Source organism: Camelus bactrianus, chromosome 11 (assembly GCF_048773025.1).
Source record: "Camelus bactrianus isolate YW-2024 breed Bactrian camel chromosome 11, ASM4877302v1, whole genome shotgun sequence".
NCBI lineage: Eukaryota > Metazoa > Chordata > Mammalia > Artiodactyla > Camelidae > Camelus > Camelus bactrianus.
The window spans coordinates 10,998,059-11,014,480 of record NC_133549.1 but is presented as its reverse complement, the minus strand read 5'-3'; the positions used below and the strand labels follow the sequence as shown (position 1 = coordinate 11,014,480).

Below are 16,422 nucleotides of genomic sequence, written 5' to 3'. Positions count from 1 at the left end.
AAACCGATGACCGATGAAAGCCTTGACAAGGATGTGGAAGTAGAGATGAAGAGATACAGATGGATTTAGGAAGAATTTTGGCGGGGGCATCATGATGGTCAGTAAACAGCAAAGCAGGGCAGTTGACCTTGGGGAGGAGAGAGAAGTGGGGGCAGGAAGGGAGGAGGAGCCACACTTGAGGTCACATTTGAGTAACTCAGTAAAGAGATGGCAAAGCCAGAGGATAAGTCAGTTCCAGGGAATAAAGGTGGTTCTGTGTGGGGCATGTTCCCTTGGTGATCTCACTGGAACAAACACGTGGAGGTGTCTGGTCAGCTTTGGGGAGAATTCCGGGCTGCCGGTACCCATTTGGGAGCCATCAATACATGGGACTAGTTGAGACTCTGGGAGGAATGTGGTCACCCAGAGAGCAATGGAGACAGAAGAGCGGTGACCCAGAGCGAGACCCCGGAGAATGAGGATGAAGGAGAGAAGGATGGAAAAGGTCAGAGATGTGTGACAACAGCCAGGAAGGTGGGTGTCACTTCAGCCGAACTTGAGCCAAAGGATCGTTCGTTACCACATGCAATAAAGTCTCATCAGCTAAGACCTGAGCTGAAAAATATCCCTTGGGGTGGGCAGGAGGAGGCCACCGGTCATCTTTGCCAGCAGAAAGATGAAGGTAGAGGACAGAGAGCAACTGAGCGCAAGGAGGCGGTGAGGAGGCAGGAAGTGTTGGCCCCGCCCTGGAGGACGAGGGTGCAGGTGGTTAACTCAAACTGAGAGGTTCCAGTAAGGGAAGAAGTTATGAAGATGCTGGGAGAGGAGAGAGGCAGGGAAAGGAGGGAAGGGCGGGAGGGGGGCTGACAGAAGCGGGGGCCGGGAGAGGTACCCGGGAGAGCCTAAGGCCCAGACAGAGGGCTGGTCTCTGCAGGAGGAGGGACTCTGCATCCCTCTGTGCTCTTTTGATCTGAAGACAACAATAAAAAACCTACTCAGCTTGGTACAACACTGATTTTTAAAGACTCTAGCATAAATGGTTATCATTAAAATTGGCAAGGTCTTGAGTAGTAGTAAGCTCAGCATGAGGTTTCATTTGAACGACCTTCCTACTTGAATATTGCATCTGTGAAAATCATGCATGGAAGTGAGCTCACACAAAACGTTCGAGATCTTTTTCTTCTGGTGTCATCAAAATCATAATGACATCTGGTGAAAAACTGTAAGAATATAAATTAGAATTCTTCAGTAGTACTTTTTAATTTTAAATTTCTAAATAGGCAGTATATTCACATGATTCAAAAACCATTGCTTTTTCTCCCCCGTTTTTTAAACAAAAGTTAGCATACTATAAATTCTGCCTTTACTATACCTACCGATCATTACAATTCAGTATGCAGAGACTTCCATCCACAGATACATGCTGACACACACATATACACGGTGTGTGTGTACTGTTCAGTTGTGTGTAATGCCGTAATGTATTTAAGCAGTCTGCTTTGGACATTTGGGTTGTTGCCAGTGTTTTGGTGTCACAAACAACATGGCAGTAAATGACCTTTTTTATGTATCATTTCACCTGCGTGTGACTGTGTGTGTAGGGTAAATTCCCAGAAATGGAATTGCTGAGTCAAAGAACATAAGCATTTGGAATCTAGGTAGAGCCCGTCAGATTCCTCCGATCAGGACTATAGCAATTTATCGCCCCACTGGTAATGAATGAAGGTGTTTATTTCACTGAAGCCATGCCTTCGGGGTTTGTTATCATACTCTGGCTTCTACCAGTCTCATAAGTGAAAAATGGTATTTTTGTGGTTTAATTCTTAAATTAGTCTTTGTATACATAATATGTTCACATAATTCCAAGTTCAGAAAGTACAGAAGAGGATACAGTGAAACTCACCCTCCATTCCCCCGTCTCCTGTCCCCTAAGCCATCTAGAACTCTTTCTTGAAGTCAGCCATAATTATCAGTTCTTTATGTATGTATCCTTCCAAAGATGTGTTTATGCCCTCACAAGCAAACGTGTACATTTTTTTTCCTCTTTATGCAAAATTGTGGTGTCTGTACGCAGTGTTCTGCACTTTGCTTTTTTCACTGAATGTGTTCTGGGGCTCACAGAAACATGAAAACTTTTTCTAAAGACTTGCTTGGTCCTCAGGTGAGCTGGACCCAGAACGAATGGGCTCAGGTATCCAGTACGGAGATGCGGCCTTGAGGCAGCTTCGGTCCCCACGCCGCGCACAGGCCCCGAGCGCTCAGGAGTGCGGCTGTTGAAGCAGCGTGGGAGCGCCAGGTAGGTGCCACCTCGCAGCGTCCCTGCTGCCCCCGGCCTCGCGCTCTGGTCACCGCCTGGAGCTCTGCGGCTTTAACCGTGGGGGTTGCCATTGCTTTTTGCAGCGACATTATGGAAAGGAGAGGGGACTGCATACTTAAAAGTTAGATATTCTTAACAGCGAACTACACATTCTTCTCACGCTCACGTGGAACCCTTACCAAAACAGACCACCGTCTGGGCCATAAAACACACCAGAACAAATTTAAAAGAATAGAAATCATACAGTGTCTGCTCTCAGACCACAGTGGTATTAAACTAGAAATCAGCAACAGATAACTGGAAAATCCAAAATACGCAAGGGTTAAACAACACACTTCTTAATAACAGTGGTCAAAGAAAAAAATCTCAGTAGCAATATGAGAATATTTTGAATGAAAGGAAAAAACACAATTTATCGAAATTTGGGGCGAATTCAACAGAAACAGTGCTTAGCATGAAATACATAGCATTGAATACATATATTAGAAAAGAAGAAAGATCTAAATGTAATCATCTAAGTGTCCACCATAGAAAACCAGAAAAAGAAGAGCAAATTAAATCCAAAGTAGGCAGAAGAAAAGAAATAGTAAGAATTAGAAATGAATGAAATTGGGGGAGGGTGTAGCCCAAGTGGTAGAGCACGTGCCTAGCACGCAGGAGGGCCTGGGTTCAGTCCCCAGTGCCTGCTCTAAGAATAAATAAACCTAATGCCCTCCCCCCGGCCAAAATAAAATAATTAAATAATACAATAATAAATACATAGATTTTTTTTTTCAATGAATGAAATTAAAACCAGGAGATCAACAGAGAAAAATCAATAAAACCAGAGCTGGTTCTTTCAGAAAGACCAATAAAATCAATAAGACTCTAGCCAGGCTAAGGAAAAAAAGAGATAAATTACTAATATCAGAAATGAAAGAGGGGACATCATAGCAGATTCTATGAACATTAAAAGGAAAGAAAAGGACTACTGTGAATAACTCTGTGCCCAATCCTTCAAAGACACAGTTGGCCAAAACTCACACAAGGAGAAGCAGACAAGGTGAATAGGCCTCTATCTATTAAAGAGAGTGGGCCGGTAATTAATGACCCCCCAGAACGGAAAGCGCCAGGCCCACGTGGGCCACTGGCGAGCTCTATCAAGCACTGAAGGAAGAAAGTACATCCGTTTTCTGCCGTCTCTTTCACAGAACGAAAGCAGCACAGGGAGCCAGGTTCTCCCTAACGCACTCTGTGAGCCCAGAATCACCTTCATTCCCAAACCAGGCCAAGACAGTACGAGAAAAGAAAACTTCACGCCAGTATCTCCCATGAACATAGGTGCAAAAATCTTCAACAAGGTACTAGGTTGAATCCAACAATGTACACAAAGAATTACATACCACTCCCAAGGGGGATTTGTCCCAGGCGTGGAAGGCTGGTTCAGCATTCCAGAATCACTTAGTGTGATTCACCGCATCAACAGGTTCAAGAACAAAAACCATATGGTTACATCAAGAGATGCAGAAAAGTCATTGGGCAAAATCCAACATCCATTCATGATGAAATCTCTCAGTAAACTAGGAACAGAGGGGAATCTGTCCAACTCGACAAAGAAAATTACAAAAAACCTACTGCTAACATCATACTTAATGGTGAGAATGTGGACGCTTTCCTATTAATATCAGGTACAAGGCAAGGATGTCCCCTCTCACTATTTCTCTTGAAAATCATACTGGAAGTTCTAGCCATTGCAATGAGAAAAGGAAATAAAAAGTATGCAGATTGGGAAGGAAGAAATTAACTTTGTTGCAGATGACATGAGTATCTATGCAGAAAATCCTAAAGAATCCACAAACTCCTATGTAAGTGATTATTTAGCACACTTGCAGGATACAAAGCTAACATATAAAAGCTCATTGCTTTTCTATATACCAGCAATGAACAAGTGCAATTTGAAATTAAAAAAACACAATACCATTTACATTAGCGCCCCCCAGAAAGGAAATACTTAGGTAGGACTCTGACAATATATGAGGAAAACCAAACTGATTCTAAAGTTTACGTGGAGAGGAGGCAAAAGAACCAGGATAGCCAACACAGTGCTAGAAGAACAACGTTGAAGGACCGTCACTACGCAACTGTAACACACTGTAAAGCTGCAGTAATCAAGGCGGTGCGGTGTCAGTGAAGTAACAGACGCGTAGCTCAGTGGGACGGCACAGAGGGCCCAGAGGTACAGCCACACGCACACGGCCAGCTGATGCTTGATAAAGGGGCAACGGCATACAATGGAGCAAAAATAGTCTTCTTAATAAATGGTGCTAAAACAAGTCATACACCAAAAAATATATATATAGATATATACCAGACCTTATATCCTTCACAAAAAATAACTCAGAATGGATCATAGACCTAAATGTAAAATACAAAACTCCTAGAAGTTAAAATAGGACAAAATGTAGGTGACCTTGGGTATGGTGTGGACTTCTTAGATACAACACTAAAGACACGATCCGTGAAATAAATAATGGATAAGCTAGACTTCATGGAAAGTAAAAACTTCCGCTCTGCAAAAGACAGTGTCAAGAGAGTTAGAAGACAAGCTACAGACGAGGAGAAAATATTTGCAAAAGACATACCTGATAAAGGACTGCTATCCAAAATATACGGGGAACTCTTAAAACTCGACAGTAAGAAAACAAACAACCCAGTTTAAAGATGGGCTAAAGATCTTAACAGACCCTCACCAAAGAACATACCCAGATGACAACAAATGTCTGAAAGGAGGGTCCACATCATATGTCACGAAAGAAAAAGCAAATTAAAACAATGAGATCCCACTTCAAACCTATTAGACTGGCCCAAATCCAGTACACTGCCAACACCAAATGCTGGTGACCACGTGGAGCAGTGAGAATTCTCGCTCACTGCTGGTGGGAATGCAAAATGGTACAGACACTTTGGAAGACAGTTGGGCATTTCCTTATAAAACTAAACATATCCCTACTGTATGAGGCAGTAGTCTCACTCCTTGGTATTGACCCAGAGGAGCTGAAAACTTACGTCCACCCAAAAACCTGCACACAGATGTTTACAGCAATATTCGTAATTGCCAAAACTTGCAAGCAACCAGGATGTCCTCAGAAGGCAAATGAATAAACTGTGGTACATCTAGAGAATGGAGTATTTTTCAGCACTAAAGAGAAATGAGGTATCACGCCATGAAAAGACATGGAGGAACCATCAGTACTTGTTACTAAGATAAAGAAGCCAACCTGAGAAGGCTACATACTGTATGATTCCAACTGTATGACATGGGAAAAGGCAAAACTATAGAGAAAGTGAAAGGACCAGAAGTGCCAGGGGTTGGGGATGGGAGGGGTGAGTAGGCAGAGCACAGAGGATTTGGGGGACAGTGAAAGTACTCTGTATAATACTGTAATGATGGATATGTGTCATCACACATTTGTCCAAACCCATGGACATCCAACACCAAGAGTGAACTGTATGTAATTCAACTATGGATTTGGGGTGATTATGGTGCATCAGTGTAGGTCCATCGCCTGTAACAAACACATCAATCTGGTGGGGTTCTTGATAATAGGGGAAGCTACTTATGTGTGAGGGGAGGGGGTACATGGGAAATCTATGTGCTTTTCCAGCCTCAATTTTGCTTTGAACCTAAAATGCTCTTAAAAAAAAAAAAAAATCCTAAAGCAACCAGTGAAATCACACAACAGAGAGTTTGGGCTGTTAAGCCAACATGGGAATTAAAATGGAATAAACACCTGATTAATCTAAATAATTCAAGAGTAGGCAGAAAAAGAGAGGGGGGAAAGCTTAAAGAACAGGTGGGAAAAATACAAAACAGTAAGCAAAATGCTGGATTAAACCCAGCCTCGCCAGTTAAAAAGGCAGTTACATACTCTGCTTGGACTATTTATAGGAAATCCTTATGTTCTTGCTCTGAAAGAAGGGAGAGGTGGTAGCTGATGGGAGTGACTGAGTCAGACATTCCTCTGGCTCTTCTGCCTTAATGGAAGTGAGGAGTCTTCCTTGCGTTAACTGAAGTCTAAACGAATGTGCCTGTAGCTCAGGCTCATTTATAAAAATTGCAGATGGAGATTTTAACTTTGTAAAGCTGCCTCCTTTTCCCGGTTTACCACAGTGGACCTTGTATGTGTGGTCAACATTATCTAACAGGCATAGGTAAGTTTAAATAAAAGCTGGCAGCAGTCCCTGATGAATTCCCTTTGTGACTATAAGCTGTGTTTGCTTGTACATTTATTGTCATGCATATTTCTAAATTATTCTTAATATTTTTTAGGTGTTCAGACAGTGGTATTTGGGACACAATTGTTGGAGCTTGAAGAAGAAGTTTTTTACCACCATCTTTTTCTACTTTATACAGAAGTAGATCTTTGTGCGAAAAAAATCATTTGGGGTGTTATGCAAGCTAGTAGATGTGGTACAGCAAACCGTATAATAAATCCAGGTCACTGGACAAGACCATTAAGTGTGTACATGTATGTAAAAATGTTCCGTTCTGTATTCTCCCTTCCACCTTTGGTTTGACTCCTGGCTCTGTACTGTATATATGCTAGTCCAGTACGTCTCCACAGCATGGTTTCTGATGTATGATATGATAAAAAGTTGCATTGATGCAATCTAATATTTTATTTTTTTTAATCATATGAACTAAAATCTGTTAACTGTGAGGTGTGCTTCGATCATCAAGTCGATTATATTGCACAGTTGGTTCTATTTGTAACCTGATACTCAGAAACTGGCAATTGGTGGCCAGTGCAGTGCTTAGCTAATTCCGTTGACCACAGTCCACAAGGCGTTTACGTGAGCTACACTTGAAATATTAGATCGGTAGTTACTCACAGGCTGAAATAAAATGAAGCATGGAGTTTTCCCATGAGCCTTACATGCTCCTGATTTTAAGGCATCTTCATCCAGATCAGTTCAGTAAGTCCAGCTGGGTACCCGCTCTGTCTTAGGCACCGTGATCAGCAGCGAGGACTCGGTACCTTTAACCAAGCTTACGAGGCAGCCGACGCTACTCTCAGTGGCTGGTAAATGCAGTAGATAAACCACGCCACTGGGAGCTGCTGGCCTGTTCCCAGCTTGCTGAGCTGTATGGTCTCCCTGTCAGAAAACACGCTGTTGGCCACTGTGCTTTTTCTGGGATCCAGTATTAGAGCATCACTGCCTCTTTTTCAGTCTTTTATCGTTTTGTGTTCATTTTAAGGAAACCCACTAAATCAAGTTAATATCAAAGGGATGCCACTGAGGAATTCTGTATAGCTGTTGCTGAGTACTTAAATGCCTTACTACAGTTACCAAGTCGACCTGTTTTTAATTCACATGAGGTATATTGAAGTCTAATATATATTGTATTACAAAGACTTGTTCTAATGTCTTAAAATGTTAATGCAAAAAATATGTAATAGCACTTTTCTTTAAAGTTAAAATACAGTACTATTTAAAGCTGAAAGGTTAAAGAAAGCATTCTTCACCTTTTATATGTTCTTCCACTGTGACTTCTTAACTGCATAAATTCCATTACCTTTTCATTAGAAGCTGCCTGTTGCTTTTTAATTTGTTACTTTAATCAACAGAGCGCAGCGGCACGTAGACTCCGGGAAGTGACTGGATAAAAGCATCAGAATGTTGTCCTGTTAGGTATTTTAATTTTGCTTTTCTTCTGTCTTGAATATTGGATTTGGAGAAGTTAGAATATGAAGCAGGTTCTCAGACCGAACTACTCCTTGGACCTCACTGGGAGAACATTTCATTCGGTGTCTCATTGGCAGTAGGTCTGCAAGCCGCTCAGTTTCAAACAACTTTTTGCATGGGTTAGGAGCATGCCCAGTCGACCACATCAGTTTATTCAAAAGCAAACAAGTTTCAAATAAGATAAATGTTAAGTTGGTTTATAACGAGCCTGTTAATGAAACCACAGGTACTGCATATAATTCCATACCCCTTGACCAATAAAAGTTGCTAGAGAACCAAGCCGTGGTGGTTCTTATCAAGGCCTTCAGGGAAAATGGAAGAGGGGACATCACGTGGTATTGGTCCCTGGGGTGCTTTCCACCACCGCCAACCTGGCTCTGATTCTTCAGACACCAGATGGGTGTTCTGCGGTCCTCTTCTGACACAATCTACCTGGAGATGGCATCAGCTCCCGCAGGTTACGGGCTAAATCTGCACCCCCTCCACCCCCACCCCCACCACCAGACACACACATTTCAGGTGCCAATCACGAGTCCAGGTTGTCACCTGTGCTTCTGACCAACCAGCTGTAGATCAGACATTTTCATGAGCCCCTACCTGGGTTCAATTCACTTGCTAGAGCAGCTCACAGAACAAAGAGAAACAATTTACTTATGAGATCACTGGCTTATTACGAAGGATGTTAAAGGGTACAAATGAACAGCCAGATGAAGAGATACAAAGGGCCAGGTCTGGAAGGGTCCTGAGCACAGGAGCTTCTGTCCCCATGGAACTGGGGATGCGCCACCCTCCCAGCACACGACGTGTTCCTCTTTACCAACCCAGAAGCTCAGAAGCTCGTCACATCTTGCTGTTGAAGAATTTTCCTAGAGCTTAATCTTCTCCCCTGAGGTCAGTTCCCACCCTCTAATTCTTTGACCTTTCTCACACCTGGAGGCTTTCCAGAAATCAGCTGATTAGTATAAGTTCTGCTTAAGAGGAAATCATCACTCAAGGAAATTCCAAGGTTGTTAGGAGCTTTGTGCAGGCGCCAGAGACAGAGACCAGATACATCTCGTAGCAAATGCTCTGTGTCCATTTCCCACAGCTTAGTACGTTTTCAGGATGCTCTTAACTTGCATTTCTAGAAGAGCATTTTTCAGTCTTCCTAAAAAGAGATTCTAGACTGCATCTAGACTTGAGGTGGCAATTTATTCTTTCACAGTCCAGCGTTTAAGTGAAAAGAAAAACATCACAATTTGGGAAACTATAATGGTTTTATTGGAAACACATTACTTGTGACTTATGTAAGAGGTTCTGAAATCTTTTAAGAACATTGACTCCTAGCAGATCAACATTTTTCAGAGTGAAGAATCTGATGCTTAATTTAGTGACTCAAATGGTTTGTAAGTCATACTGTGACACAGCACATGGTTCTTCATTTTCTGTCAAATTTGTGCTCTTCTTCCTTTTTCTGGAGGGGAAAATTGGAGGGGCTTTAAAACACCTGTGAATTTTAAATAATGGTTTTGCTCTGGTTATAAAGTGATTTCTCTTACTAATCAACCTACCTATTCACATGTATACGGTCTGAGTTTGTCCCAGTTGTTGCTTGGTTACAGCCTGATTGTATTAACTTGAAGGAGTTGTTTTTAGAATTTTAGAGAGAGCTATTTATCTAGGAACACTCAAGTTGCCAGATCAGGAAGAGGAGTGACTGAGTGGGCAGCCATCGCCCTCTAAGGTTGGAAAACACTGCTTAATGCCAGAAAGTAATGTGATCAGGGAAACTTTGTTTTTTCTTTTAAAAAAGCATTGAAATTCTTTTCTTTTTTTTTTTTAGTATGGAGTTTTCAAACATACACAAGTATGGAGAAAAGAACACACAGAACCCCTGTATCAGTTAGCGTCCACAATGTCTACGGTGTGCCAATCTTGTTTTAATCTGCCTTTACTCCACTTGTATTATGCTGTAGTATTTGAAAGCATCCAAAACATCTGTCATTTCACCCAAAAATAGTTCAGTGTGCATCTCTGACAAGAATATATTTTTTTAATTTTATATAATCAACATACCATTGGGAACTTCTTAAAAGATATTATTACGAGCCAAGAATGTTCTTTTTTGTTGTTGTTCTTGCAATTATATAAAGTTTTTCTGGCATGTACTGAAAAAACAAAACGCAGGGGGAGGGTGTAGCTCAAGTGGTAGAGCGCATGCTTAGCATGCACGAAGTCCTGGGTTCAGTCCCCAGTACCTCCATCAAAAAAAAAAAAGAAAAAGAAAAATGCACAGCTCTCATACAGTATTATGAAAAATGATTTCCCAGTATGTGGCTAACTGTACCAGAAGTTCTGTCCCCTGGCGCAGGGGACAGTGGTACCTGCAGCAGGGACACCAGGGCAGCCAGCCTGCGACCCACAGCCAGTGTCCCACTGACGGCTAGGTGTGCTCAGTGTCACCCCCACCGGTGCGGTAACATGGGCGCACTCGCTTTCAATGATCTCAACATGCCTGTATGAAGAACGTATTTAACTTTGACCCGCGCACCTCCGGAACTTAGGCCAACCGAACACCAACCGAGTGTGAGGCGGGCTCAGCCTGCAGTAGTCTCAGCATGTGCTCCTGGACCTGTGGGAAGGGCCTGGAAAGGAGATAAGCCTGTGCTCTGACAGCACCTTTCTCTAACGTCTTGATGTCTGGTGTAAATTTCATTTTAAAGGAAACTAGCATTTTAAAGAAACAAACACTAAATTTCCGAGTATTTGATAGTCCAAAATACCATAGAGACCATTAGGTTCACCACGTATTTAAGGACCAGCTACCTCTGTGTGAGAGTAAAATGCTAGTTTCTGTGTGTTGGGTGGGGAGCCCTTAAATCCGCTTACACTGAATAGGGAATGTTGTGATTAATTCAGGGTAAGTCCGCCACATCACGTTCCTTTCCAGAAGGGTCATTCTGTTGGTTTCTCTGGCCACAAGCTAGTGTCACGTGCCCTCATGCTGTGTCTAGTTCCTGAGGAAAATGGTGCTTTTACCAGTCACTCTCGTGTTTCTCTGAATGCCCCTTGCTATCTCATAGCTTCTGAGACTTTGCATGGACTGTTTTGTTTCCCTCACCTGCCACGCACCCTCCCGGCTCTCTAAGTCTGCCAGGCTGCAGCCCCTCATCCTGTAGGGCGCAGCATAAAACCTGTCCACTGGGAGCCTTCAGTGACCCCCTCCCACCCTGACATACACAGACACACAGCCCTCCAGTCACGTGCTGTCCTAACCTTTCTTTTGGTTCTGATCACATTGATCTATATATTGTCTTTATTTGTCTTCTGTCCTGGGCTAAGACTTCCCTGTAGGGAAGGGCTGCCATCTGATTGCCCAGTGCCTGACACATGGAAAGGACTCCAGGGCTTGTGGGAAGGACAGACGATCGGAGTCAGTTGTGTCCCCAGGTCTTTCTAAAGTACCTGGAGATCAAGCCTGTCCACTGCAAGATGCCTGTTTTGCAAAATCTCCCAGAGGGTGGTCATATGGTCTTGCTTAGTCCTTTCCTTTCCTAACTCCAAGAGCCCATTTTCAAGCAACATCCCCAAGATGGCAAGGTGGAAGACACCAACCTTCATCCCCCTCAACAAAGATCGACAGGGTATCCGCAAAGAGACACATCTCTGGGAGAGCTCAGGAGCCCACTTAGGACACTTCAGCAGCACAGTGGACCAGAAATCTGAGAGTGGTCACACAGAAAGGGAAGCAGGAACAGCTTCGTGCTGCCTGCATCATCCCATCCCCTGGGCTGGCACTGCTCAGCACCAAGAGGGAACTCCCCCACTAAAAGAAATTGGAAAGGGAGAAGGGGATGAGTGACCAGCTCCCCCAGCCTTGCAGGGCTCTGCGCCGAGGACCTGCTTCAGTTTCACCCCAGCTGGAGACCAGCAAAGCTGACAACAAGCTGGGAACAAGGAAGAAGGGACGGGGCTCTGCCAAGGAGCCCAGCAGCTTTCACTAGTTTTCCCTCCCCCTCCCCCCGGTATTCCCATTCGCAGGCTCCAGATGCCTGAGTCCCTCCCACCCTCCCCCTGTCCTCACCAGAGCCCCGGATCTGCACTGGCAGCCTGCCCAGGCCTCTGCAGCCACACACTGCAATATGCCAGCCTGGGCCCCCACGGCTGACCCCCCCACTATGTGTACACGTGTGGCCAGCCCCTTCCAGCTGTGTAATTGCAGGCTACCAGCCTGGCTCCTCAAGGCCATGGGAGTGCACGCTGAAGCCAAGGCCCCCACTGGGCTCAGTTGTAGCCAGCCCCCCAGCTGTGCACCCAGACCAATCCCCGTCACCAGCCTCCACTGCTGTGTACAAGCCTGTGGGGAGATTCTGCAGCCCTGGGAGAGCGCACCAACAGCCAGGGCCCCCCAGCCACTGTGAGCCACGCGTGGCTGAGGCCCCTGCTGCTGGCCCTGTCCCCCACCACTGTGCCTGTCTGCAGCTAGCCACAGCCACGACACAGGCATCTGCAGCTGGCCTCCACAGCCGATTGTGTGCACATCACCGGCGCTGGCCATCACTGCTTCCTGCCCTGGTCTCCAGCCACTGGACCTGGAGGTGCCACCAAGGAGCCCACCAGCTCTTGCAGCCACTGGAGACCCCCCCACAGTGCTTGCCAAGAACCACACAGTTGATACTGTGAGCCTCAGCAGCCTGAGCCAATGACACGTCATCCCTCCCACCCCAGACCACCACATGCCCCTGCTCTTGGTACCCAGCACCACCAGGCCTGGGTCACAGCATGCTCCAGCATGCCCCCGCATGCCCCCACCTAAGGCTGGAGTCTTTGCTTGCCAAAGGCAGTCCATAAAGTCTGGAAGAGGTGACTGCTGCTTCTAATGCACAGACACCTATGCAAGGCTTCAGGAATCACAAAGAATCAGGGAACCATGACACCACCAAAGGAACACAGTAAACTTCCAGTAACTCTCTCCAAAGAAACAGAGGTTCATGAGTTGCCCAACAAAGAATTCAAAATAATTGTTTTAAAAATACTCAGAGAGCTACAAGAGAACACAGAACAATTTAACAAAACCAGGAGAACAATACCATAAGAACAAAATAAAAAGTTCAACAAAGAGAAAACAAAAAAGAACCAGACAAATTCTGGAGCTGAAGAATGTAATGATTGAACCGAAGAATTTAGGCAGAGCTTCAACAACAGACAGGATCGAGCAGGGGAAGAGTTGGTGAGCTTGAAGACAGATCATTTGAAATTATCCAGACATAGAAGCAACCAGAAAAAAGAATGAAAAGGAATGAAAAGCCTACAGAGCTGGAATCATCACTGGAATACCAGGAGACGAGACGGAGGGAGGGCAGGAAGTTTATTTAAAGAAATAATGGCTAAAAACTTCCCAAACCTGGGGAGACATTTGGACATCCAAGCACCAATCCAAAACTGTCTTCTACAAGACATGTAACAAAACTGTCTGAAATCTTAACTGCTAGAGCAGCTTCTGCCTTTGTGACTCTTGGCTTCAGCGCACAGTTACCCAGTGGTCTTGTTTTACATTCTAGGGTTAAGAGCTTTACTATTTTGGTCACAGAATTTGCTGTTTGGATTAGCATTTCTTGGGAACACGTCTCTGCCCTCTCAGTTGGCTTCCTGACACCTCGTGGTACAACCACGGACAAGCAGGTGTCCAGACTGCTGTGTTCCCTGTCTGCACCGACCTGTCGCTGTAAGGATGGAGCTTTAGGCTTAAGGTTGTGGGAAGAAACTGCGGATGTGTTTGTCGATAAATCTCTGCTTTCAAGCCTAGGCATGCCCAGCTGTCCAGGAACTGCAGGATGGGTCCTAGATGCTTGGGGTGAAATGTGTTGAATCTCTCAATCCAGTTAACTACACACACTCCGTTACAGTTGACAAGTCCCCGTGCTGAAACAGAAGCCAGTGCTCTGAAAACCCAGTAACTGCTGCCTTTTCAAAGCCGTAGTAGAGAAATGGCAAATACTTGTTTTCCTGCTCTACTTTTAAGATGCAATGATTTTACCTGAAGCTTTTAAATTCTGTATTCTATTTCAGTTGTTCACACATGTTTTTTGCCTGAATTTTCACACCATCTGAGCCTTGAGAACTATCCTTTGCATTTGGAGGAATCCGGTGCCCTGGGGCTTCTGTCATTGTTCACTGTGTCTGTGATCAAAGCATAGGATTTCAAGCCCACTTTTCTTTTTCTTTAAAAAACAGTTTATTGAGAAATTACTGGAGGATTTTTAGTTTCACAGACTCCTCGTTTTTAATACTGTCATTTGAAATGTCCGTAATAAAACCTTGAAGGGGCATCGCAGTTTTTTCAACTTAGTAGTGTTCTTACATTTAACATCTCCTTTAACCTTCAAAACGACCCTCGGCAGTGGTGCAAAGCGGATTAGGCCCGTCTCACAACCCAGGGGCCCTGCGTGCGGGGGGCTGGGGCTGCCACCTCCAGGAAGCAGCCCAGGCCTGGGTGTGGCCCTGGGGGGTCCACTGGTGCACCGCGACCAGCCAAGGCACTGGGATTCCTGTTGGCTGGAATCCTTTTATTTTTTCCCAAAAGTTATGGAAATTTTAAACACATATGTTGATTGGAATTTCAAGAACTATACAGAGTTCTAACTGGTGAGAGTACTTTCCACATGTAAAAATACTTTTAGTGTTAAATTGTTAGAGGTGAGACATAAGTTGATTTCATCACTGTGAAACCATGTTTTGATTAAAAAAAAAACTTGCAAGTTTGATAACTTGCTTTTTTGTGCCTGCCTTCCGGAAACTGAAAATATTCTAAATTAAACATGCAAACCTGCAAATGCGTGCCAACTGCTTTTCAGAGCTGTTGTCAGAAACCTTCTTGTCTTCGTGGTTAAAGCTGTCCTGAGGTTGCGTGTGAGTCAACTATTTCCCTCGTGAAGGGAGGAGTGTGCCCGTGGGTCTGTGCTAGTGGCCAGGGCCCTCGCCCTGCGGGGAGGGCGGTCCCTGCCTTACCTGTCCCTCCCTGACCCTGATGTCCAAGGAACGCATCCACTGCGGCAACGTCCCTGTGCTGTCCGCCAATAAACCCTCCACCCAGACTGGCCGTCACCTGTTCTGCTCTGTTTATTTAACTTAGTCCTTGAGCAAGAATAAAAGAAAAATTTCATTACGTACTCAGGAATTTTTTTTTTTTTTTACTTGATCTGTAACCATCAGGTTATTCTACTCTGGCCATCCTGTTTTCCGCTTTTTATTTCCCGGAGCAATGTTGGCTTTAAACACTAGCCTGTAACTTCAGATTTTTACCAATTGTAGGTATGATTTGGGCTACAGGGAGCAGCCTCCACTTGAGGACACGTCTGGTGTCTGTCCTCAGGGATGTTTCGTCAAGATGGTTGTTGGAGGTGTTCTCACGGGTGACGTTGCGCAGCAGAGGACTCAGCTGGGCACAAGGACCAGTCTAGTCCCACAGAAGATGTCACAGCAGGCGGTGTTGGGAGCCACCAGAGGCCCCAACAAGATGAGCTGTGTAAGGGGGGCTCTTGGCAGGAAGCAGCCATTTAGTCCCGACCCCCGGGGCTCCTCCCAAAGACCAGAAGGCAACACAGAGCCAGGAGAATCCCCTAGTTCTGCCGAAACCCTCAAGTGAAAGAGAAACAGTCATCTTGGCTGGGTCCTAGTCAACACCTAAGTCATAAAAACAATAAAGGATGGATTAATGGGGATGTTAGTTTTCACAAATAGTCACCTTAACCGGTTCAGACTACCTGTCACGGTCAACAGAGCCAGCATTTTAGGTTGAAACTGAAGCCACACACACAGCAAGATCCCAGGCAGCAGGGATCCCATCCCAGATCCCTTGTGTCCCCTTCCCACAGGCAGCCAGACTGCTTCCTGAACCCTGTGCAGACATGAGCAGACAGCTTCCACCGCGTCTTCCAGATGCTCAGGACCGCCCTGCACTTTCCTTTCCTCATTCCACCCCTGTAGGTAGCTCCTGATGGGGGCAACGTGCGAATGCCCCCGCCCTGCCCCGTCTGCCAGAGATGCTCCGCTGTCGTGAACTCCCTCAGCCAGGACGTCTGCCCATGTGGGTGCACTGGCAGATGCTCAGGAGTGAAATTGCCAAGTCAAGGGTGTGTTCCTGGTGAAGAACATACACAGCCATTCATCAAAGAGATAGATGACTGATGAACATGAAAAAGATGCTACCCTCACTAATCGTGAAGTGCAGACTCAGAGAACCACATTTCCTTCCTGACATTGCTAATGTGAGGCTTGTTCTTTTATGTCAGACTTGCTAGAGGTTTATCTATTTTACTGATCCTTTCAAAGAAACAGCTTTTGGCTTCTTTTTGTTTGTTTTTAATTTCATTGATTTCTGCTTTTTCCTTCATTCTCTTAAGATGTGGGTTCGTTTTGCT

The 16,422-nt window shown here is 44.9% G+C and overlaps 1 protein-coding gene across 1 annotated transcript in view; it reads left to right on the top strand.

Moving 5' to 3' along the window:
• RAB4A (RAB4A, member RAS oncogene family) overlaps positions 1 to 7,792 on the top strand; it is a 43,015-nt gene extending 35,223 nt beyond the window's left edge. Inside the window, exons 7-8 of the mRNA XM_074373211.1 lie at positions 2,141 to 2,275; positions 6,606 to 7,792. Of these exons, the coding sequence (XP_074229312.1) occupies positions 2,141 to 2,256 (116 nt within the window). The 3' untranslated portion in view covers positions 2,257 to 2,275; positions 6,606 to 7,792. The remainder of the gene's footprint in view (positions 1 to 2,140; positions 2,276 to 6,605) is intronic.
• Positions 7,793 to 16,422: the final 8,630 nt, after the last annotated feature.